Source organism: Lepidochelys kempii, chromosome 13 (genome assembly GCF_965140285.1).
Source record: "Lepidochelys kempii isolate rLepKem1 chromosome 13, rLepKem1.hap1, whole genome shotgun sequence".
NCBI classification, from domain to species: domain Eukaryota; kingdom Metazoa; phylum Chordata; order Testudines; family Cheloniidae; genus Lepidochelys; species Lepidochelys kempii.
In genome coordinates, this window is record NC_136392.1 from 2280134 (window position 1) to 2303526 (window position 23393).

General features: G+C 49.1%; 1 protein-coding gene across 3 annotated transcripts in view; it reads left to right on the forward strand.

The window, feature by feature from the left end:
* Positions 1-23393, forward strand: part of NOL4L (nucleolar protein 4 like) — a 106174-nt gene that overhangs the window by 69280 nt on the left and 13501 nt on the right. For 2 of the 3 annotated variants that reach the window (XM_073308637.2, XM_073308640.2), the window contains 2 exons: positions 5426-5567; positions 22853-23121. In XM_073308637.2, coding sequence (XP_073164738.1) covers positions 5426-5567; positions 22853-23121 — 411 coding nt within the window. Of the gene's footprint in view, positions 1-822; positions 964-5425; positions 5568-22852; positions 23122-23393 lie in introns of those variants that run through there. The other variant, XM_073308638.2, reaches the window with a different exon arrangement.

Below are 23393 nucleotides of genomic sequence, written 5' to 3' on the forward strand. Positions count from 1 at the left end.
TAAATTGTGATAGAGGGTGTAACTGACTTTGGAGGCATTTGCAAACCAGTTCCAGAGAAACTGAGCCTACCTGTAAAATAAGCCGGTTACTGATATCGCCTGCATATATTTACAAGGCATGGTTATAAGAAGAGCTTTCCTACCCTACTCAGTTTCAGCCTGTGGTGTGAAAGGTTGTTCTTTAAGAAGTTCTGAAGAGAAAAGATTATTCATGAAAAAGGGAATCATTGTCTGGTGATTAAAGCACAAGATGGAGTTCTGCAATCTAGGTTCTGTTCCTGGGTCTGCCACCAACTCACTCTGAGGCTTTCAGCTAATCACTGCAGCTATTGGTGACTCAGTTTCTTCAGTTCTGAAATAGGAATACTGTTGCTCTAATTCAAAGAGAAATGGTGGGGCTTAAAATTTACGAATGTTTATAAAGTGCTTGAAGATTCTTGAATGGAAGGTACTATAGAGGTGCAAAGTATTATTAATATTGCACATGCATTTTCTTTTGCTAACTAGAATACCTGTTTAGATCAAATCCATCTGTAGAGCAGATGTGAATATTGGACTGGAGAGAAGGAGAGTGGCAGTGATGTTTTTCCAAGTCCCTTGCTGTACCTGGAGTCCTCGTTCAGATATTTGGGTGTGGCCCTGTGAATATACTCGACAGGCACTCGCTTTGCCTTTCAGAAAAGGAGCTGCACGAGTATTTCATGACCCCTAATCATTCAATCCCATGAACACTAGAAATGAAGCAACAGAACTTTACTGCAGTGTGAGAAGATCTCTCCTGAGAGCTGGAAAGGGGAGGGATAAGGGAGTGGGAGGGAGGAAGGAAGGTTAGGTTAGGAAGGAGGGAGCAAGAGAAAGAAAAAGAGATTGTGCTAGCTGATTAGGGCAGCTGCTGTCGCTTTCATCTGTGTCATGACTGGCATGGTACGGGTGAAGAGAAGGCAAATCTGGAGCCAGGCTGTGGTAATGGACTGTGTTCTTTTTTTAATGAAAGTTTCATTTGAAGTTTGTTTACAGGAAAGAAGAAATTAGCAGAGAGAATTCTCCTGAGAATCCAGAGAGGAAAAGAATGAGCTGCCTGACTCACAGGCTGAAAGGGAGGGGAAGGGCAGATTATATTTACCGTATTGCTCTGAATTGTAGCTGGTGCTACTGTTCAAAAATTTCACTTAATCTGAGGCGGCTTCAATAAGCGTCTCCACTGTCCAGTCACAGGATTGGTATTCAGAGCAAAATTAAGAGGGGATTTTTCCATCAGATGTTTTGAACTGGCTTGTTTCATTCGTTTTGACACCATGCTGTATTCGGGTGCACGAGCCTTTTTGTGCTGCAGCCAGAAAAATTATCCCTCTCATACAAGCTGAAATGTAAGTTATTACTGGAGTCCTAGCTGGGGAAAAAAGCTGTAGGTTATTGTTTGGATGGGTCTCGCATCCCTGGAATCTTCGCTGGCATAAGGAGGGCACTGCCACGAGTCATTGCTGGCATTGATAGGGCACTGCAAGGAAGTCACAGAGCTCAGGGCCTTATTTGCTTTGACAGGATACGCTGATGAGGAAGTTTGCAACTGCCACCAGTGTAGTACTAGCTAGTAGTGACAGGACACTGCTAAGGGCATCTTAAATGGCTAAATCCAGAACTTGTGTTAGCAAGGCAGCGAAGGAAGATGCTGCCTCTCACATCCATGACTCTGGGCTGTGTTGCAGTTTAGAGAGACTGGAAGAGCACCAAGGGCTAAGCAGCTCCCAGGGCAGCATTATTTGGGTGCTGCTGCAAGGAACTTCAGGAGCCATTGTGTGTGGCTGTGATAGGACACTGTTACGAGTTAGCTGTGGGTGATGTATTGATTGGACACTACCAAGAGGCAGTTCCCACTGCTGGCTTTATGTGTGGTATTGATGGGGTACTGCCATGCTGCTGGTCACACTGCTAGATCTGCATGCTGCAAAAACGGGGCACCGCTGCCAGGAACTTAATCCTACTGGAGTCTTTAAATGTAAATGCTCTTGTTCTCCCAGTTGGAGTCCAGGCTGAAAAGGTGCGGAGGACGCCTGCCTCTGTAAGGTTCCACCTCAATAGCATGGTCTTTTTGCTGATAGGTCATGTTAGAGACTGCTAGTCATGCCCTGAGTCTTATTGGACTTCAGTCATTTACAGCTGGGTCAGTTTCTTTCTCGATATCTCTCGGATAAATTAATGCGTTGGATAACAGGCCAATATATTGTACGGAGGGGGATTTTATATGTAACCCAGCGTTTCACAATACACTGATAGGAAAGATGCTATATGTACATGTGTGCATAAACATACATCTGTACATATGTACTAGAATCCAGTATCCGATGGGTGAGCTTGTGGGTGCTGAGACAGGGCAGTCTCCTCTAGAATTTGCACCTTAAAGATATTTTCTTAAGCATGGGCCTGGCCATTTTCATTCAGCCCTGCAAGATGCACTCTGGGCCCACTCCTTCTCTTGATGTGGACTGGTCCGATGGAAAGCTGTGAGCAGCAGGAGACCTTGGCATTTAGTCTGTCCACTTAAGATCATTGTTCCAGGTTAAGCTTTGTAAGGATGCCCAGATACCATGGTGATGGTCGGTTGGTGTCTCTCTCTATATCTATATATATAATGTTAGCAGTGGAAGATCCCCTTCCAGTTCAGTCTATGTGTAAGAAGAGGAAAAAAAAACAAAAACAAACAAAAACAAAAAACCACACAACACAAACAAACACGGCAGCAGTTCTCAGAGCCTCAGCAGTTCTCAGAGCATTCAAGGTAGCAGAGTAGACATTCCTGCTGTGGCTGGAGCCAGGCTCTGAAGCCCAGGGAGGGGAGTGGGTCTCAGAGCCCAACCAGGAACATCTACACTGCTATTTTTAATGCTGGAGTGAGAGCCCTGCCTATCTAGGTCTGTAGACCCAGGCTCTGACACTCACTGCCCCAGGGTTGTTGGTGTTGTGTTTCTTTTTTTGCAGTGTCAACATACATTACCTATTATGAAACTAAGGGTATCAGATTAAAACTTTTAGAGAATATTTAAGGTCATAGACACATATCGAATAGGCATTATTGTCCCCAGCCATGTCAGTTCACGTTTGTCAAAAATGTTATAACCATGAATTGCAAATGAAGACAGAGAAAAGTTGTATGGATCTTAGCCAAAATGCCAAGAAAAAGTGCTGTTTACCCTGAGTGTGTCCTGTTGGGCCAAGCTGCCATGGGTTTGGAAGCATGTGTGTGCTTCTGCCTGGGTTCTAGTCGTGTATGTCCATACTTGGTTGGAAGCGGCATGTTTTAGCCCTGTCATGTGAGCATGAGTGTGCCCATGTCCTTCTAGTGCAAGAGTGCATGTGTGGTTAGTAGAAGCCTCCCCGTGTAACTAGCTGTGCCCAGTGTATGATTTTACAAATGTCCAAGCTGAGGCTGTACAGAAGCTGTAAATTCCAGGAAACTCCCTCTGAGGCACAACTCAGTGAGGAGGGGGTTGGGGGAGGGAGCAGGCTAAACCCAGCAATTCCTGCCCTGAGTGCGCAGATGGCTCTTCAGGGACAAGGAAGGAAGAAAGGTCAAACCTGTTCTTACAGAATTTTGTTCACAATTTAAAAAAAAAAAAAAGTCTGCCGGAGGCAGAGCAGCTTTACAAGGTGCAGGTGGTGGTTGGAGGGGCACTTACTTGGTGCAAGGAAGAGGAGTGGGGATTGGTATTTTGTCCAGTGCTCAAAACGCTGGAGGGAAATGGAGAGGCTACAAGCCCGTGAAAGGTTGTTTTAAATACAAGGCAATAGTAGCTAAAGCAGAAAGTGACTCTGGGCACGTGTTCAGTGTCTCCACAGCTTTTGATGGGGTCTCGGTCTTATTTTGGGAGGGAACAAGAGAAAAGGCAGATAGAGGAACCATTACAGCACATGTGTTGCATATCCCCATGTTATCAGTGCTTCCTTCATTACAGTGTATTGCTGTGGCCTCTGCTTGGAAGGCCCAGCTCTGTGGTTCCTTAGCTCCTCCTTTCATTCAGAATCTCACTGCTGCTTTTATAATGCTGATGATTTTGAAATCCAGTGGCTGACCTTTTGGCTCTGGAAGCTATCCAAGGGCTGTGTCTTGAAGCACAGTAAAGGTTAGAAAGGAGGAAGAGAAAGAATGTCCTTGCAGCTGTGGGAGTGGGAGAGAGGAATTTAATCTATGCCATAGGAAAGTCAGTGGGATTGCCGAGTGAGGGTGTCCATGACTTCTGAAATGGCATGTTCCCTCCTCAGTGCTGGCAGTTTTCAGAGCAGCAGGACTAGTGAGTAGAGCATTATTTATAATTAAAAAAAAATGCAGGCCTCACTCCTGCTACAGATTGCAAGGGTGCATTTCACACTATCGTGGTGTTGCGTGTGGTTCATACATGCTTGTTCCGGAGAGTGGAAGAGCCTCCGGGTCACATCTTGGCTTACCCAACTCCATGGGTTTCTCTCTGCGGTTAGACATCCCTTTCTGCAGGGGAACCCAGAAAATTGGGGTTCTACAGATGTTTCTGGATCGTGTCTGGGCTCGCTATTCCCCCTCAGGTCCCATTTGCATCACTTTCATGGTGTTACTGTGGCTTCTTTGGCATCTCTGGCCCTGGCCCTGCTGAAAAGTCCCAGGAATCTGCAGGCAGATCCAAGGGCCTGTGAAGCCTTTGAAGATCTTAGTCTCATGCTGAAAACCAGAGGTTAAGTGTTAGGCTGCAGGTTCTTAGGCCCTGTCCACACTACAGGCATATCCCCTGCTGCTGTGTATGGGCATATCTCCATGGAAATCAGAGCTGGTCTGCAGATTTTCACTAAAAGAACAGGAGTACTTGTGGCACCTTAGAGACTAACCAATTTATTTGAGCATAAGCTTTCGTGAGCTACAGCTCACTTCATCGGATGCATACTGTCATAGATTTTCACTAGTGGCTGATCTGGCCTGACCCTTCCTGCTTGGTTAGAGAAATGGTGGTGGTGGTGTTTGGGTGTGCGTTTTTGGTTTTTAAACACAATGTTCAGTCTAATACTTTTCGAAACCATTTGAAGAAAGTCACACCCTGTCTGCGCCACTTGCAGAGCCATTTATCTGCCACGGACACACTGTAGTGTCGATGGAGATTAAAGGGTAAACTGCAGGGCTCAGCCATCCGCTCCTACAGGATGCGAGCTCTTTCTAATTGTCCTCAATTACAGACTGAGCCATTCCTCAGGCACGTCTTCAAACAGGAAGCAGAGCACTGGTGCTCTCCGCAGGGGAAATGCTACCTAGCCCAGAGCATGATGGGAAGGGCTATTTTCAGAGTCCCTGAATGCCAAGAGGTGAACACGTTTCTTTGGGGATGCAGGAGCTGCTGTACCCCCAAAGGGATGTGGTCAGGAGCTTCAAAACCAAAGCAGATTTAACCCTTTTGCCGTTCGCTTTCAGGATGAGACATCGGTGAGCAGCGAGGATTTTGATATGAACGACTCCACATGGATCTCAGCTGACCAGCATCTTAACTCCAGTTTGAGCCCCAGTCAGGACGAGAGCATGCGCAGCCCTCAGAATCTCCACAGCCAGGAGGATGGTGAGTGCTCCTGACGTCCATGGGGCAGGGGAAGGGAGGGCTGCACGTCTTTGGCATAGGCGGTTTTTAGTCACTCATTAAACTTTAACTGCTCCATTTCAATCCGATGTCTCACCTGAGGGATGGATTTCATAGCAGTACGTGCCCAGGGACTGCACTGGAGTCAAACCCCTCTTGTTGGTACCACGTGGAACTAGTGTACGTTCCATCTCTCTCAGTGCTGCTGGCACCTGTCTGGCGATACTCTGTTGCAGCTGATGGTTGTGATAAGGTCTCCGTGGGTTGGGGCATCGCAACATGGTTCTAAGTTTTTCATGAATCCAGATAGTGGATAAGAGACACTTCCTGCGACAAGAGGCAATGGAGTTACCGTGACATGCACTGGACACACTTGTTCCTAGAGCTGAACACATTGGCAGGGCTAGAATCAGGTCTGAGCACTGTGATGCAGGAGGTGCAGAGGGAGGGATGAAGGAGCATGGCAAGGCCCTGAGATATGGGCTTCGCAGCCGGAAGCATTCAGTTGAGTTACACGTTTTGGAGTGGTTTTGATCCCCAAGAAGAAGCTGGATGCTCAGCAGTGGGAATGGGATGCATAGATGAGAAGCGGGGGTATCTGCCTGGGTAGTGCAGGTAATTGAGAAGGGTCAAGGTTGAGCAGCATGGAATGGGTGAGGGGAGGCAGGCTGGTAAGGAGGGGTGCTCCATGAAACATGTTGGCTTTAGAAAAGTAACTAAGGGGTGGAAGTCCGAGTTCAGGTCAAAGTTCATCTCCATGGTATTAGAATGAGAGTCAGACTACTGACTCTGCCCCATTCTCAAGTGGCTGAATCCCTCATTGTCTCCAGAGAGCTCTGTGCAGAGGCAGTTTGAGAGCTGATAGGAAGTGGGTGCATCTTGGGGCAACTCAGATCAAGTTAGTGGTGCTTTAAGAGGAGGGACTGGAAAGCCACCCTGTACTGTGAGAAAGAAAGGGCTTTTGGGCCAGCATATCTGCCTGGCGTGGGTTTTAGCCACTCATGGCCAGAGGCAGAGTGTTGGTGCCCTGGTGCGTTGTCCACTCAGATACAACGGGGCAAGTTTGGTTTATGTTGCAAAGCTGCTGTTTTGAGAAACTGCTGTCTTTAAAGCTAGCAGCGCCTGCCCAGTAGGCTCACACAGGCAGCAGTAAGGATGTGAAACTTGCCTGCTCTGCAGGGTGTCCCGGTGTCAGTGGTAGAAGACAGGCTAGCCTTTCTCCCCCCCTCATGAATACATCGCTAAGCCCTGTACAGTCCAATTGCAGCACGGTAGGTGGAGGGACCTGTTGAGGGTAACACAGCTTGTTGTCACACCACTTCAAGTGCCGCAGAAGTGATGCTTAGAAGGGCTTGGCATCAGGCTGTGCCATCATCTATTGCACTCAGCACTCTGTTCTTCAGCACGTAGTACCCTCCACACCTATGGTTCTAGGCTCGTATTTCTCTACTCCACTGTACTTTGCAGCTCTGGTGACAGAACATTTCCCAGCCCACGGTTTGTGATGCAGCATGGCATTCCAATGCCTGTTGTTCATGAATGCTCTAGAATGAAATGCTTTGGATCCATTTCCCCAGCGCTGCAGTGTGCTAAAGGACAATGGTTTAGGCAGAAGCTTAAGATTTCTTCACTGAGACTAAAGTTTTGTCTCCCCACCCACTTTGGGAATTGCAGTGTGAGTATAATGGGAATAACACTTCTCTCTCCAAGGGCGAGTATCCTTTCTCAAGGATGCACAGCCCACAAAAGCTCTACACCCCGGATGGTGAGTGCTCCTTATTTTTGTGGGGCTGTCATGGTGCAGGTGTCAGTGTAGGACAAGGGGAGGAAGGGCTGCAGATCTTTGGCACAGAAGGTTTATAATCACTCATTAAACGTTAAGCATTCCATTTCAATCAGGCTCCACACCTCTGGTTTCTGCTTAGGGAAACCCTCTCTTCTGTAGCTCCTTTCATTCAATTCAGGGGCCGACTAGAGTTTAAACTGTACATGTGATTTCTTCTCCCCTGTCGAGTCTGTGCACATGCCTTAGGGTCTCTCTCATATGGGTCAGGGGCAGGAGAGCGATGGAATATACTGATCAGAGGTGATAGAGACAAAGAATAAGCATGCTGGCTGTGGAGGACACTTTAATTGAAACCAGATTATTGGGGTCTCCATTAGACTGGCAGATACTATGGAATTTTACAGGACTGACTAAGAGCTAGGGATGATTTTGTATTTCCAGTGAATACCAATGGCCCATATCACGTGCTGGAGTGAGTTTAGGATGTGGACTGGTGCCACTGGGATGGAAGGCCTTGGCCAGTCCAGTTGCCAGCAACATCAAGAATGGAATCAGCCAGAGGGTGTGATGGGAAGGGCTGAGAGGGGAGGAATGAAGTGATGCTTCAGGAACAGGAGACAAAACAGAAGTGAGGAAAATGTGATGGTGGGAGGGATAGTCCAGGACAACAGCTACTGAGAGTTGGGGAAATGGAGAGGCAAATGGGGCTTAAAGGGAGAGAGAATTTAATGAGCCACAGTTTTTAAACCATGCCCATTTCCGTGGAGTCCTGGGTCAAGGGTCTGTCCCCTTACAGCTATCGAGTGGATATGGCGATTTTTTTATTGCCCAAATTTGTCTATTTGTCCATAGGACAGGGATAGTCCAGAGAGTAGCAATGCAAACACCCTGCCCCTGACCTGAAGGGGCCATGCCCCCTCCCTCCCCAGCTGGGTGGATGGCCAGGACCATTCAGTCCTTTACCCTCTCTGCTGAGACGGCCAACAAAGGGACCAGTTAGTCCCCATTTTGTAAGGGGTTTTGGGATGGACATCTGTCCACTAGGAACTGGATTGAGGCCATCTGCTAACAGCTTTGTCACAACAGCCCTGGGCTGGATTTCAGCAGCCAGCAGGTGAAGGGGCAACTGACCTGAACAAACACTGCACTACACCAGGAGTTGCAACTGGACAGCGGAAACACACTTTGCATTTAAGTGCCAGGTCTTGTAGGAGTCTGAGTGAGTGCTTTGGTCTTCGCATTGACTAGTGAGGGCTGTTTTCAAGACCTGATAATGGCTCCAAAACTGTGGCCATGGATTACTCCAGCAAGCACAAGAAACAAGTCATTGGCTGGGTCAGTAATAGGGCAGGATGCACAGCTGGAGCAGTTGGCAGGAAGGGATGTGTGTGTCAGATATTTTGTTTGACAAATAGAAAAAGAGGTACCCGCACTGTCAAGTATCTCACAACATGGAGCAGAGTCCAGTTTCCTTCCTTGTCTTTTAAACCCTCCTTGGACTTGCCTCATGAGCCGTGTCTGTTTCAGTTCTCTCTGTTGCTCCCACAGTCCCAATGCCAGTGGTGCATGAGCACCGTCTCCTCTGCAGTTCCTGTCCATGGGAACAGGCACATTTCATCTTTTCGCTACATCTCATTGGAAAACATTCCTATCCTTCCTCTTCTGTGTCTGAAAATCTCTGTCCTGCTATTGTTTAGCTGTAAAGGCATTTGCAATACACATTCCATGAAAGACTGTTTACAAAAGAAAGTTGTAATGCACAGTTGCCATCTAATCAGAGGGACCCAGTGCTAAGATCATGAACTATAGATAGATTTCAAAAACTTTATTTTAAGGACAAAGCAGCAAGTTCCATGATTTGAAGAGCCCTACAAGGAAATGCTATACAGAACCTCCCGATTGGTTTGACAGCCTGTTCTGAGTGCGATAGTGGGTGTGGTGGGAGGGTGCACAAGAGGCAAGTTTGTCTTGCCTTGGGGTGTTGGTGTCTGCTAAATCTTTAGGGAGCAATAAGCAACTCAGACAAAAACCACCTTATTCTGTCTCAGTGCTCAGAAACCTTGGCCTGCTATTATCCTGCTGCAAACTGTGTGTTAACCTTTGAAACAGCAAAGGGACCCAATTAGAGCTAATGACTTTGGTACATACCAACAGGGATAGTAAAAGACACTGTCTGGGAGAATTTCAGAGGCCCTGTATCAGCAGCAGAGGTGGGGTTCACATACGATTGACACTGCTAACTGCATAAAAGTACACAGAGTGAGCCATGGGGTCCCACAGTGCACAGACTCACTCTACAGCACAGTAATAGTGCAAGAACCAGCTGCTTCCGTTTTCTTGTGTGTTACTCTAGAGTGGTAGATATGCTGGAGGGCAGGGATAGGATACAGAGGGACCTAGACAAATTGGAGGATTGGGCCAAAAGAAATATGATGAGGTTCAATAAGGATAAGTGCAGGGTCCTGCACTTAGGACGGAAGAACCCAATGCACAGCTACAGACTAGGGACCGAATGGCTAGGCATCAGTTCTGCGGAAAAGGACCTAGAGGTGACAGTGGACAAGAAGCTGGATATGAGTCAGCAGTGTGCCCTTGTTGCCAAGAAGGCCAATGGCATTTTGGGATGTATAAGTAGGGGCATAGCGAGCAGATCGAGGGACGTGATCGTTCCCCTCTATTCGACATTGGTGAGGACTCATCTGGAGTACTGTGTCCAGTTTTGGGCCCCACACTACAAGAAGGATGTGGATAAATTGGAAAGAGTCCAGCGAAGGGCAACAAAAATGATTAGGGGTCTGGAACACATGACTTATGAGGAGAGGCTGAGGGAACTGGGATTGTTTAGTCTGCAGAAGAGAAGAATGAGGGGGGTTTGATAGCTGCTTTCAACTACCTGAGAGGTGGTTCCAGAGAGGATGGTTCTAGACTATTCTCAGTGGTAGAAGAGGACAGGACAAGGAGTAATGGTCTCAAGTTGCAGTGGGGGAAGTTTAGGTTGGATATTAGGAAAAACTTTTTCACTAGGAGGGTGGTGAAACACTGGAATGCATTACCCAGGGAGGTGGTGGAATCTCCTTCCTTAGAAGTTTTTAAGGTCAGGCTTGACAAAGCCCTGGCTGGGATGATTTAATTGGGGATTGGTCCTGCTTTGAGCAGCGGGTTGGACTAGATGACCTCCTGAGGTCCCTTCCAACCTTGATATTCTATGATTCTATGACTCTGCTGCTCCCGCAATGGGAAATGTGAGGTTCTTGCACATCTCCTGCCCAACTTGAATGTTACTCATATCTTAAGTTGCCCAAAAGGAAGTGACTGGATGCCCAAAGCCTGAGCAAAGATGAATGGGAACTTTTTACTACCAACTGCGAGAGCCATTTTCCAGGGCAGCCTGGAGGGATTAATTTGCTGGGGTCAAAGAGATGATCACGGTATCATCACCTGGTACAGTGTCAGTATACAGTGCAGAATTTGCCTTTTCCTCTCTAGGCATCCCATGCAATCATCCAGTCCAACAAAACACAAGTTACAGAAACTTGCTAGGCAAATGGGCCTTATGGCTTTCTCATGCCCAGGAGGTTACAGGGAGCTTTACCTCACTGCAAGGGGTGAACCATTTTCTTACTAGTTTTGGTTCTGCCCTTCTCCATCTGGCCGAACTTGTCAACCATAGAGAAGTATAGTGAAGTCTATCCATTGCGCATGCAGCCTGGAGGTCTGTCCCCATCTCAGCCAGAGAGTAATACCCAATGCCGCAGTGAATCATGGCACTAGGACATTGTATTTCTACATACTGCATTATGGTGCATTTACTAGTAGATTACAGATTACAAATCATTCAGACTAAATACCAAGCATTTAGGGAGGCAGGTCCCTGGATCATGTGTATTTATGGTGGTTTTTTACTTGCTAACTGGTTCCTGATGGTCTCTCTGGGACTAGTATGGAGCAGCGAAGTCCCACCAGATTTTCTAGGAGTTCTCCCCAAAATGGATAATACATTGCAATCCGTGACATTGCCACAAAGAACTGTCACCACTCAGCTACCTTAGTCAGGGATCAGGCTGCAGGTGCTCTCAGCACAAAGCATGGGGGAGGGAGAAGGGATCTTAACCCATCCCCACATCAGTTTAACAAAAAACAAAACAAAAAAAACCAGTCTAAGGAAAACCAGCCCTTGAGCGTAGACTCATTTCCCTACCGCAGGGAGTGGGCAGCACAGCATTCTCCTGTGTCACTGCTGGGACAGATCCCCTTTCAGCCAAGGCATGCCTTGGTACTGATCCAGTGTTTGATTGGCAGGGCCACTGCAGAATCTGTTCTGCGTCGGGGAGTGGTCACTAATCCCCACCCTAAGAGGAAGGACATGATTAACCTGCTTAGTGCTAAACAGGCTATCAGGGATGTCCCCTGGAGATGCTCCTCAAGGCCAGGGGAAGGAAGCATTTCCCTTGAGAATGTTTTAAGGAGGCAGCTATGGGGCAGATACTGGGGGTATTCCTTGGACATGCTCCTCGAGTGGGGCCTGGGAGGGGTATCACAGAGATTCCTTGGACCAACCACTGTGGATTGGGTGAGGGGTGAAGGCAGTACCCAGGACGTCCCCAGACACTCACCTCCTTTCTGGTGCAGTTTGTGCACTGTGGTGCATGGTTACCTTGGTGTGTCACAAGGCTTTAGACTTCCTAAGCAATTTATTGCTGGACATTCTGCTTGGAGAGGAGCCTCCCAGGAGAGCATGGGTCTAGGTCAGCACGTACCAGGAACTGGGGTTTACATTCATGCAGCAAGTTCACCATTAGCTATCAGCATTGCTGCACCCTCAGCTTACAGGCTTCTCAGGTGCCCAGGTCACACCTGGTACTAGCCTCCAGCATGATGCTACATGTTCCCCTCAGACATGACAAAAGCTTCACTCCCAGCCCCTCAGAGCTGCTGCACACTTTTCTGCTTATACATATAGGGCTGTAACAGGGTCACTTACCACATCCAGTAGCATATCCATTCCTCAGTTTCCCTTCCAGGCTGAAGTGTCCATCGGTGGTCATTGTGGTGCTTTCGGGCCCTCCAGTCAAAGCAAGAGCCCACCCCTTCCAGGGTAAGGAATGAAAATGCATCCTTGGCCGCCCACAATCTTCATCTCCATTGACACAGGGCCTTTGTGACACTCCTTCACCACCCCCAGACAGCATACTTCTTTCCTGGGCTCTCTCTGGGCTCCATAATCCTGCACCCTTCTCAGGGTCTGCCCCAGTCTCCCCCATGTTAATACAGGGCAGAAGAGGGTAGGGTGCCTCTCATCCTCTCAACAAGGCCTGGCTTGGGCCCCTAAACAAGGACCTATACCCACACCAGGCCTTGCCTCAGACCTTTTCCTCCTCTGGAGACACCCCTCCTAGTTTTTTTATCCTGTCTTCTCACAGGCCTTTTCCACAGTCCCTGTTGGACTGAGTGCTTCCCAAGCTCACTTAAGTGAACACCCCCCCCCCCGGCTTACCCAGCAAACTACTACTCCCCCCACTTAATGGAGAGGCTGCACTTTATAGTTCCCAGCACACCTACCTCTCGGTCACATGACTGGGGAGAGAACCCTGGCACAGATGTGGAGACTGGGCCTGAGCTCCTCTTAAAGGTCCAGCTCACCTCCGGAGAAGGGGCAAGTTCTGTTCTCAGTCACATGTACGCAACCCCAGGGACTTAGTGGGGTTTCAGGCAGGGGTGTAACTGAGGGCTGAATTTGACCCATAGAACATTGACAGCCAAATTGGCATTTCTATGACACTCTGAGCACACATGTCTGATTTCCCATGCAGGTAACCACCAAATAGCTTCCTCTCAAATCACAGTCCAGTGAGTACTGCCTTGGGCCATTGGCTGGCTTCCTGCAGATTTCACCTAGTGGCCCATCATCATCTCTTGAGGCTCCCTGACTCTGTGCTCTTCCAGCCCTCCTGGATCTGTCATCAGTGTAGAAGAGCTACAGCCCTTGCAGCAGGGATCAGTAAATCCTGCCCACCCTGCTAGAGGTCTCTCAGGGCAGCTGTTCTCTTTCCTAGGCCCTTTCCAGACTAGTCACAGACACCTTAGGTCAGCTTCTTTGAGGAATACGAGGCTTTTGAAGCCTTTTCTCTTGCTGCTGCTGCAGGTTTGGGAAATCCAAAGCTGCTCCCGAAACATCCTTGCTAGCCTGTGCACGCTCTCTGTCCAGGCTTTCCTTCCTGTCTGGCTTCTGCCTGCCTTTGCTTCTAACTAAAAAACATCTTCTGCCAGATGGTAACGCTTTCTGCATGTAAATCAAGCAGAGCTTTCCCTAAATTGCCCTCCCAGTGCCTAAGCAGGGATGCAGATTAAGCCGGTTAATTGATGGCAAATTTCACCCCTTTCCCTGTTACTGTTTAGTTTAGCTATTTTGGATTTTATTGACCAAATTCACCAATTACAGAAGTCCCCAACTTAACCACAACACAGACTCCAGCCTGGTGAGTTTTTCCCATGCCACCCAGCCTTTATGACTCCCCCTGACCTAAGAAGTACCCACCTGTGGGGTTGAGAGGACATCTCTGTCTCCATAGCCCATTGAGCCATTGACAGCCAAAGAGGGGAGCAGCTGGTGTCAGTGGTGATGATGTACATCTGCTCACTAGGAACTGTGCTTAGACCCACCAAATGCATTTGCCATGGGTGGCAGCACTGACTGGTTCTCAGGCAGTAACCACCTTCGGTCCCCATTGGCTGCGTTTGAATCGGCTTGCCAGCAATGGAGAGATGAAAGGCTCCGTCTCCCATTCCTAATCCCTGACCCACCCTAGAGCCCTGCCCTCATTTCCCAGAGACAAACGTAGACTCTTTTTTAGAACAAACCAAGCCTAAAACCTGTTAGAAAAGGAAAGAGAAAATCCTTCTTAATAAAAGACCTAAGGGCAAAACTTGGCTGCACAGTGGCAAAGGAAGCATAGTGCTGGAAGGGCCACAATATGGAGCATGAGGGGATGGCACAGGCCATCACATTAGGAAGAGGAAGACCAGGCCAAGGAGACTGCTTGTCGAGATGTTGCTGTTCTGCTGTGTTGGCTTCTGGGCTTTGGCTCCTGTAGGCAAACTGGAAAACTTCCATCCCTCCCAGATCCTGAGGAGTGCTCTAGTCAGCCACTCCTTCTGCCTGTACAGCAAAGCTGGCCTCATGCCATTAGGCTGGCAGGGGGGGTGAGGGAGAGGGGGGAAATGCGCTGGGAGATAGCACGAGGAGACACCTTTCCTACACAATGCAGGAGAGAGCAAACAGCACTCCCTTGTCAGCTGAACTTGTCAGTAGAGACACATTGTGTCCAGCATTACCAGATGTCTGGCTCAGTGAAGACACTGGCAGAATACAGTCACGGGGGTGGAGGATGGACACTTTGTCTGGGCATCACGAGGTTTGCATTAATGCAAAAAGACAGGAAATAGGACGCCTTAACTGGATATTGGCCAGCCTCACCTGCTCTGCTCCCCTGAACAATTTTTTTAATCATCTCAAAGGAAATCAGCCAGGCAGGCACTAGAGAAGATGGGCTTCCTGGTAATGGGTCTTCATCCCTGCCTCTTAGTGGGAGCTGGGGCTGGATCGAAGCAGATTGGTGCTGGCTGGCCCCTCTGGTCATTGGGTGAGGAGGAGTCCTTCAAGGCTGCTCTTTTGCCTTTAATTAACATTGGTCTCCCTCCCAGCAATGGCCCCCGCACGAGGCCCCCCCATTCTCACTCTGTCTCTCTAATTTGTATTGAGTCTCTCTCCTTTGCAGCCTCTCCTCTTTCTCCTCCTCCCCCTTCTCATCTCTTTTGTGAGTGAATAATTGATGGCACTTTTCATCTTCCTGGCTGTTGTTACAGTGAGACATCGGTGAGGTGCTTTGAACAGTTTTGACAGTCTTTTTAAAGCTAGATGTAAAGTTCGGTGCTGGTGACATTTCAGTGTGGAAACTGTGTATTTCCTTTTGTAGTGAAGGGGAGAATCTGTGCCAGAGACAATGGCCTTGACACGGAGACTCCGGATGGGCGGTTGGCTTATTATATGACAGGATCATGTGTGATCCTGTGAGAACAGGAGCTGGCGGTACTGACCCAAACTGCTTCTAGTTCTGGTAGATAATCACAAAGCCATCGAAAGTCCTGCATGTTGACTGGTGGAGGATGGCAGAGCCCTTGAAAGTCCTGCACAGCAATTGGTCAATTATTCCAGAGTCCTTCAAAGTCCTGGGTGGCGATTGGGTGGGCTGTGACAGAACTGTGACTGAGTGGGGCTGTTGTATTGCTGGGAGGTTCCCGTGGGCTGCTGGCTCTTACATAAGCTCACTGTTTTCTGAGTCAAAAGAGGGTTTTGTCTCCAGGCTGGAGATGTGACAGGCGGAGGAACAATTTGCCCCATTCATCTCTAATTCCCTCTTTGGTCGGTAGCACATTGCCCTACGTTAAAATAGACGTTAAACCCAACCACTTCCCGGCCATAAAACCGCCTAGGGAGCAGGTGTTGAAAATCTCCCCTTCCCTTCCTGATCTCTGCAAATCCAGTGTCACAGAAATCAAGGATAATCCAGGCGCCTCCTTCAAATGAAAATGCTGAGCCCTGATTAATGTGTTTAGTAAATGACTGATCCCCCCACTTGAGCCTTCCTGAAGAGCCACGAGCCATTTGTCTGTCCCTCCCTCGACACTTTCCTAGGATTGGTGAAGCTGAAGAGAGACTGGAGATGCTGCTGTCAGCTTCCTCGCTCCAGAAGCCAGACAGTGCTCCCTTGGATGCTCATAACTATGGCGGAGGAGCTTTGAGTTTGCAGCCAAGCATGTGTTCAATCAGCCCCTGCACCAGAGAACAATACTCCTGCCTAGAGCACGTTAAAACAAGGCCTGTGCAACTGTGGCTGGTGGACAAGCTGGTTTTCTGCACAAGCCTGGATTCATAAGACAGTTTTGATTTTCAGTCTTGTTTCAGGCCTGCATTGCCAACTTGGACCTGTTAAATTCCAGTTCATGGGTTTCAGTGTCTCTCAGGATCAGAACTTCTGCCATCGGAATTCCAGCTGCCAAAGATTACATGTGAAATTTAAATATTTTATTTTCTGAATGAAAGATCAGAACAGTTAAAAGTTACATTGTTTTTACAGTTCCATCTGCCTCAATTAGGGCTTCGGGGTGCATGGGGACTTCCAGTTATCCTCATTGGAGGGGCTTCTCACTTAACCAAACTCCAGCTGAGAGCAGCGAGATCATGAGCACCATTCCCTCTAAGCTGTGCGCGTGTGCGCACGCACACAGATCTTAAAGCCCACACACACGGCGAAACACCGCGCACACAAACATTTGCACAGAAGAATTTTTTTGCGCACACGGCCTGTCAGAAATTAGAGGGAACATTGCTCATGAGGCTTGTGCTGTTGGGATAATTAATATATTCATGGCTGCATAGCCCGGCTTTGCTCCCCTGCTGTTCACAGAGTTGTACTGTTTGGTGTATGTGTGCGTTCCGGCACTCGCCAACCGTTTGTGGAAACGTGTACAAATCCGCAAAGTTTCACACTTTTTAACACTAACAGTTATTTGTCTGAGAATTCAAACTGGGAACGCATCCCTCACTGCTAGCTATTCTCCAAAGGTTGGTCGTCCAGTCAGAAAGCGGCAACAGGCCCATGTGGACAGAGCGACCAATCGCAACACAAAATAGCTTGGTTGAAGCAAAGAACTCAAACACCCCACAGGGCTGGAATTTTCCCAGCCAAATGATCTGGCAAATGGTTACAAATAACAAAATGGGGATTGGTTTATGAACAGGAAAAAAGGCTAAATGGTCCCTCGACCCCCTTGCTGTGGGGCAGCTCAGGCTTTGTACAGCTACTTACATTTCACCGATGCTCAGTCCTGCTCTTAGCACAGCGTCGTGGTGAGAGCGTGATGGGCTGGCACTGGTGAAATCTCTATGTTCATTGTGCTCTAACCCAGGGAGTCCTGTTGCTATATTCCAGTGCACTAGGTATCATTCATGCTCTGTTTAGAGAACCCTCCACTTGTACCTGGGAGGGAGACCTCTGCCCTGCCAGCAGAGCCCCTTGCTTTTGTTCACAAAATCTCCATATTCAACCCTCAGGCCTTAGGGACTCCTTGCTCTGTGTTTTGTCCCTTTGCAGTGTAAGGCAAGTCAGTCTTGTTGACCCCTGTGTTGGTGACAATTATTGAGAGAACCTCATGTGTAGGTCCTGAACAGAAGGAAGCCGGGATTTCAGTGAAGTTCTGCATTCATAAGTTTGCTAAAGCTCTTCTTACCCTGATCCAAAGGTGTCTATATCTGTATTTGAAATAGCTTCTCCATAACTTCCTTAGAGTGTCTTATTCCTGTTGGAATGAATTGGACACTGTTAATATAGAGAGGTGCTGCGAGCAGCATAGCCTATAAAAATGTATAAACTGTGGCTAATTTGTTTGCAGATTTCTTTGGTAAGTACTTTCGTTCATTCTAGATTGAAATCAAATACATTCTCCCTGCAGAAGCTACTGGGCATTTGTTTCAGACCGCCATTGCATTTTATTACATCTGTACAGGTTGCTAACAAGTTTTCTGGAATGTCCTTCATATTTTTTGTCTGTAACAAACCCAAGATTGTTACACTGAAATTGGATATAAATTTAATCTTCAGATAGTGTGTGTCTTCTGCATGCTTGAAATGGTGTGCAAAAGCAAGTGCAAGACCCTGGGGAAGATGGACTCAAAACTTGATTCTCTAGGAGGGTACTTGGTGTGGACAGCTGTCCTAGAGATGGCCTCTTAGACCTTCTGCTTTGGTTGTAGACAGCAGTGGGAATTCTGTGCTGAGGTGGATAGGTGTTTGAGTAGCTGGGCAGTAGAGGTTCTGGTGGGTTTTGACATGGATTGGAATTGTGAGCTCTTGGGGGGATGGACACTGGGCATTCTGTCAACAGGGTGGCTGGGAGGAGAGTGGGCATTCATGGAAGGTTGACCATCAGCCGGGGTAATTCCAGCCTGGGGATTGAGGCTGGCGTGGATACCTGCACGTAAGGAGAAAGGCTGCAATGCATCTGCCTCAGTTAGAGTTTTGACACCTTTGTAACACGTCCTCAAATTATTACTCAGCCAGAATAATGCTAACTACCGCCTCAAGTGCTGGGGGGTGTGGTGTGGTTGGAGGCAGCAGAGATCCTGGAAACCAGGCCTTCTCCACCCCAGTGCAAGTAGCAATGGTTGGGTCTGTGCTTTTGGCCAGTTGTGCGGTCACGATGCAGAGAGCGTGAGCTCTCGGCTAGGCCTGGTCTCTGCAGGAAGGAGGGCAGGTAGATTGAGCACAGCCAGCAAGCGTGCTGCACTCCAGCTGCAGCCTGGGGCGAGGAGCTGCCTCTAAGCTAGGGAGAAAATGATCAGCAAGGAGAGGTCCCAAGGCAGCTGAGATTTTCTCCCATTGGCCTAGAGGGAGGTCTGTGATTGGCCACCCTGAGAGGAGCAGCTCTGTTGCTGTGGCGATGCCCAGGCTTACAGCAGGGCCTGTCGTGCGGCTGGTGCCTCTGCGCAGAGGAATAATTCTTCTTAATCCTTCTGAGAGGCATCACTGGATAAGGCCACAGCCTCCCTCTGGGAGCCCTGTCTAGCCCCGAAGAAGCAGAGCAGGGGAGGGCCAGGTCTCAAACTGTCAGCCAGGCAGAGGGGGAGAGAGATCCCGAGCCCTTCCCAGCTCTCCAAGAGCAGCCTGCCTGATTTCTGTGCTCCTGCCTCATGGCAGAGGCTGAATAAACAAGGGGCTTCTGCCCTCACAACATCCACACAGGCCCAGGGCTCGCTCTTCGTGCAGGCAGGCAGCCGTAACACACAGGCCCAGGGCTCGCTCTTCGTGCAGGCAGGCAGCCGTAACACACAGGCCCAGGAAGCACAGCGACATGGAGTATGAACGTTCGCCAGCAAGGAGTCATTGGACTGAGCGCATGCAGGTTCACAGCATGAACAGACCACACAGCGAACTCTGCTGAAGCACAATGCACCTACAGAGATGCCCAGGCAAGGGGCACACAGACACGGGTCAGGGATGCTCCAGGGAAGCACGCTCTTCCACTCGTATCCGGGCACCAGGGGCGCACCTGCTTCTCCTGCCTCGGACACATTCCTCAGCCAAATCCCATCCATTAGCTCCCAGCCCTGTCTGGACACAGCCCGGCATTCCACATATTCCAGCTCAATTGTGCCCCTGTTTCAGGAACAGCAACCCTAGGACTCACCAGCAGGAGAGTGAATTTGTGTGGGGGGGTGGAGGGTGAGAAAACCTGGATTTGTGCTGGAAATCACTTTAGATAAGCTATTACCAGCAGGACAGTGGGGTGGGAATAGGTATTGTTTCATATTCTCTGTGTATATATAAAGCCTGCTGCAGTTTCCACGATATGCATCTGAGGAAGTGAGCTGTAGCTCACGAAAGCTTATGCTCTAATAAATTGGTTAGTCTCTAAGGTGCCACAAGTCCTCCTTTTCTTTTTGCGAACCCTAGGACTGCAGCCCATTCAGGAGGGAGCCACACAGAGGAACTTAAATACCACACTGAGGATTAGGTCAGCTCTGGTCATCGCTCAGACAAATAAGTGGATCAGAACAACTGTGTGACAGGAAGGGCAGGGGCGAGAGTCTGGTGGCTGGTACAAACCAGGCAGTTTTGGGAGGAGGAGGAAAGAAGAAGGGAACGGTTTAGAAGCTGGTGCACAAGTAAGTAAAAGGGTTTCATAGAACAGCTGGTATCAGCAGAAGGGCAGTGTGTGGAGCATACGTCAGGGATGGTCTAGGTCAGTCGTTCTCAACCAAGGGTACATGCATCCCCGGGGGGGCGCAGAGCTCTTCCAGAGAGTACACATCCCCTCATCTAGAGGTTTGCCTAGTTTTACATCAGGCTCCAGAAGAAGCACTAGCTAAGTCAGAACAAGCTAAAATTTCATAGGGACACTGACTTGTTTATACAGCTCTATTGTTTATACATACTACACACTGAAATGTACGTATAGTATTTATATTCCAGTTGATTTATTTTATAATTCTATGGTACCAGTGAGAAAGTCAGCACTTTTTCAGTACTAGTGTGCGGTGACCCTTTCGTATTTTTAGGTCTGCTTTTGTAAGCAAGTCGTTTTTAAGTGAGGGCTGCGCAAGACAAATCAGCCTCCGGAAAGGGGTACAGGAGTTTGGAAAGGTTGAAAGCCAGTGGTGCAGGTTTACTTGGTCCTGCATCAGCACAGGGGTCTGGATGAGATGGTTTCTCAAGGTCCCTTCCAGCCCTACGTTGCTGTGATTCCAAGTCCCGCTTGGCCCCTTGCACTTCATTCAGATGCCTAATTGTACTTGAATCTGTTTATTCTAAAGGATACAAAGTCCTTGCTGCTGCAGCCTCCACAGGGGTCACAGGAAAGTTCACTCATTAAAGTTTCCCTGTAGAGCAAAGAGTGGGGGAGGAGAGGGACAGACTGATAGCAGCAGCTAGTACACCTTCCTTCCCCCCTCCTTTCACACACACCTTTGGACTCACTGCACATGCGCTAGAATCCCATCTGTTCTCTTGCAGTCTGACCCCTATTGTCCTGCTGCATGAGCAAGGATACAGGGAACAGGAAGCCAGGGACCGCCATCTGCTTGTCAGTCGGTGCAGCTTCTTTGTTTGAAGCACAGCTCAGAGTACACAGGAAGCAGCTCCCATTCCCTCTCCAAGCGGCACCTAATGAAATAAAGGTTTTTCTGCAGCGGGGAAGGGAAGAGGAAATAGACAGAGCGGAGTTTAAACATGTGACATCTGACCCAGGAGACTGGCTCCTGGGCGTTCTAGAGCCAGGCTCTCCCTGCTGCTTTGCCTAGGAGGTGTGTGCAGGAGGGGAAAGCTATTTCTGCGCAAGATCAAACTGTTTTCAAGAGCAGCACTAATGCCACATACCGATGGTGTGAGGAGCTGTGGAGATGTGTGTGTAAATGAGGAGGAGGAGTGAAGGCGTGTGTGTGTGTGTAAGTGTAAGACACAGTCCATGTCCATGAAAGGAAAGGGGTATGTGATAACGGGGTTGTGTCCAAGACATTTAGAGGCTTGTGCATAGGGAGGAGACTGGGAAGCATGTGCAGGGCACCATGGCTGGGAGCAGACATATGCATAAGAAAGTGTGCCGGGAAGCTGGGGGAGAACTGTGTAGGCACAGGGTCGAAGGGAGGGTGTCTGTGCCTGTGAAATGGGGAGCTGGATGGTCTGTATAACAGAGGTGCAGGGAAAGACAGTATATGTCAGTGAGCCAAAGAAAGGAGAGAAGGTAAAGGGAGTGAGCTGTGACTGTGAATTGGAGGGAGCTCTGGGAGAAGTTGGGGGGAGCTGCAGTGGGAAGCAAGTTGGATTGTGCATGGAGGACGAATGGATGGCGTTTCTTTGCAACGCACAGATCTGGGGTCTACATTCAGGCGCTCCGATACCACAGCGATAGAAAGACAGGCATACTGACTGACTCCCTACCTCTCTCCTGGGTACCATCCCTCTTCTGTGTCCATATGTCTGTGTGGTTCGTGCAGAGGAGCAGGTAGTTCTATCTGCAGAAGCCATTGCTACAACAGGACCTATGCAAGAAGTCCCTGGGATGGGATGGGTGCCTGTGTTTTTAATGACAGGGCTCCCCTAGGTCCCATAAAGCTTCTTCCATTTTGCACTAATATGCATTTCTGCCAAAAGGCCCAGTGAGGTCTGTCCTCTTGGGTCACTACTGACTCTGAAATCTCTCTGCAGCGGGCAGTACCTGGGAAGCTTGAGGGCCTGAAGTTCATTTTTTCCTGCGGGGGGAAGAACATCACTTCCGAAATAGCCTAAAACCAGAGAGAGTGCACAGGGAGGGGAAGGGCCCCTTTCCTACAGTGTTGGTAAAATGGAAATTCCACAGCAAGGAAAACTCCCATTGACTTCAGGGGAGTGAGTAAGAAAAGGACTACTCTTCCCATGGTGGGGAGGGAGGGAAGGAAGGTGTCTGCCATTCTTTCACTTCGGGGATTGTTCAGCAGGAAAGCCCCCAGCGGCGAGGGGCTCTGTAAACTGCTGGACTTGACACAGTCAAGCTGCCTCCCAGGAACAGGAATGTTCTGATCCCGTAAGCTGCCATCCATCGTTCAGCAGGGGGGTCATGCCCAGGGGTAATGGCCTGGAGCCTAGGCCTATGTGTTATGAGTATCTGTTCCTGGCAGTGCCCATGCTGACTGGTGTGCAAGCCAGGCACACTGAGCACATGGGATTCTGGGAACCCAGGTTCAGCAGAGCGAAGGGTCATAAACAACTCATTTCTCTCTCAGCCAGTGTGCCCGCTGGCTGTCTGGAGCAGGATGCCACCTCCTCCCTTTGGGAGGGCACAGAAGCTGCTCTCCTGGCTTGTCTGCAGGTGCCCAAGGGGTCTAGGGCCGATGGGTGCTTTAAGGGAAGGGGTCTGAGGGATTTGAGATAACATGTCCCTCTCATTGCAGATGATTCCTCATCAGAGAGTTGCAGTGGGAATGGTTCCTCCACCCTGAACCCCTCCACCTCCAGCAGCACTCAGGGAGACAGCACCTTCCCGGAAATGAACGGGAATGGAACTGCTGCCCCCATGGACTTCACTGCTTCGGCCGAGGACCAGCCCATCAACCTGTGTGACAAGCTCCCGCCTGCCCATGTCACTCCTTCCTACCAGTCAGACAGCTGTGCCGACGGGCTGCGGAGCCGGGTGAAGTACACAGCAAAGACTACAGCAGAGGTTGGTCTGGCCAAGTGTGCGGGGCTTCGGGGGGTGCACAGACTGCATAAGCAGGGGCAAAATGAGCAGCCTCATTTACAGCCTTCCACAGCCTGATAATAAAATGGAGGAAACTGCACACGAGATGTCCGAGGGCAGCAGAGGACTTTGCTCCTCTCCATGGAGAGGAGAGAGCACTGCTCAGCCTGGGGGCTGGTTGGGAGAGGGGTGGAGTCTGCTCAGGGAGCTGAATGCATTCCCTTCTAGGGAGGGAAGGGGAAAGCATCTAGCTG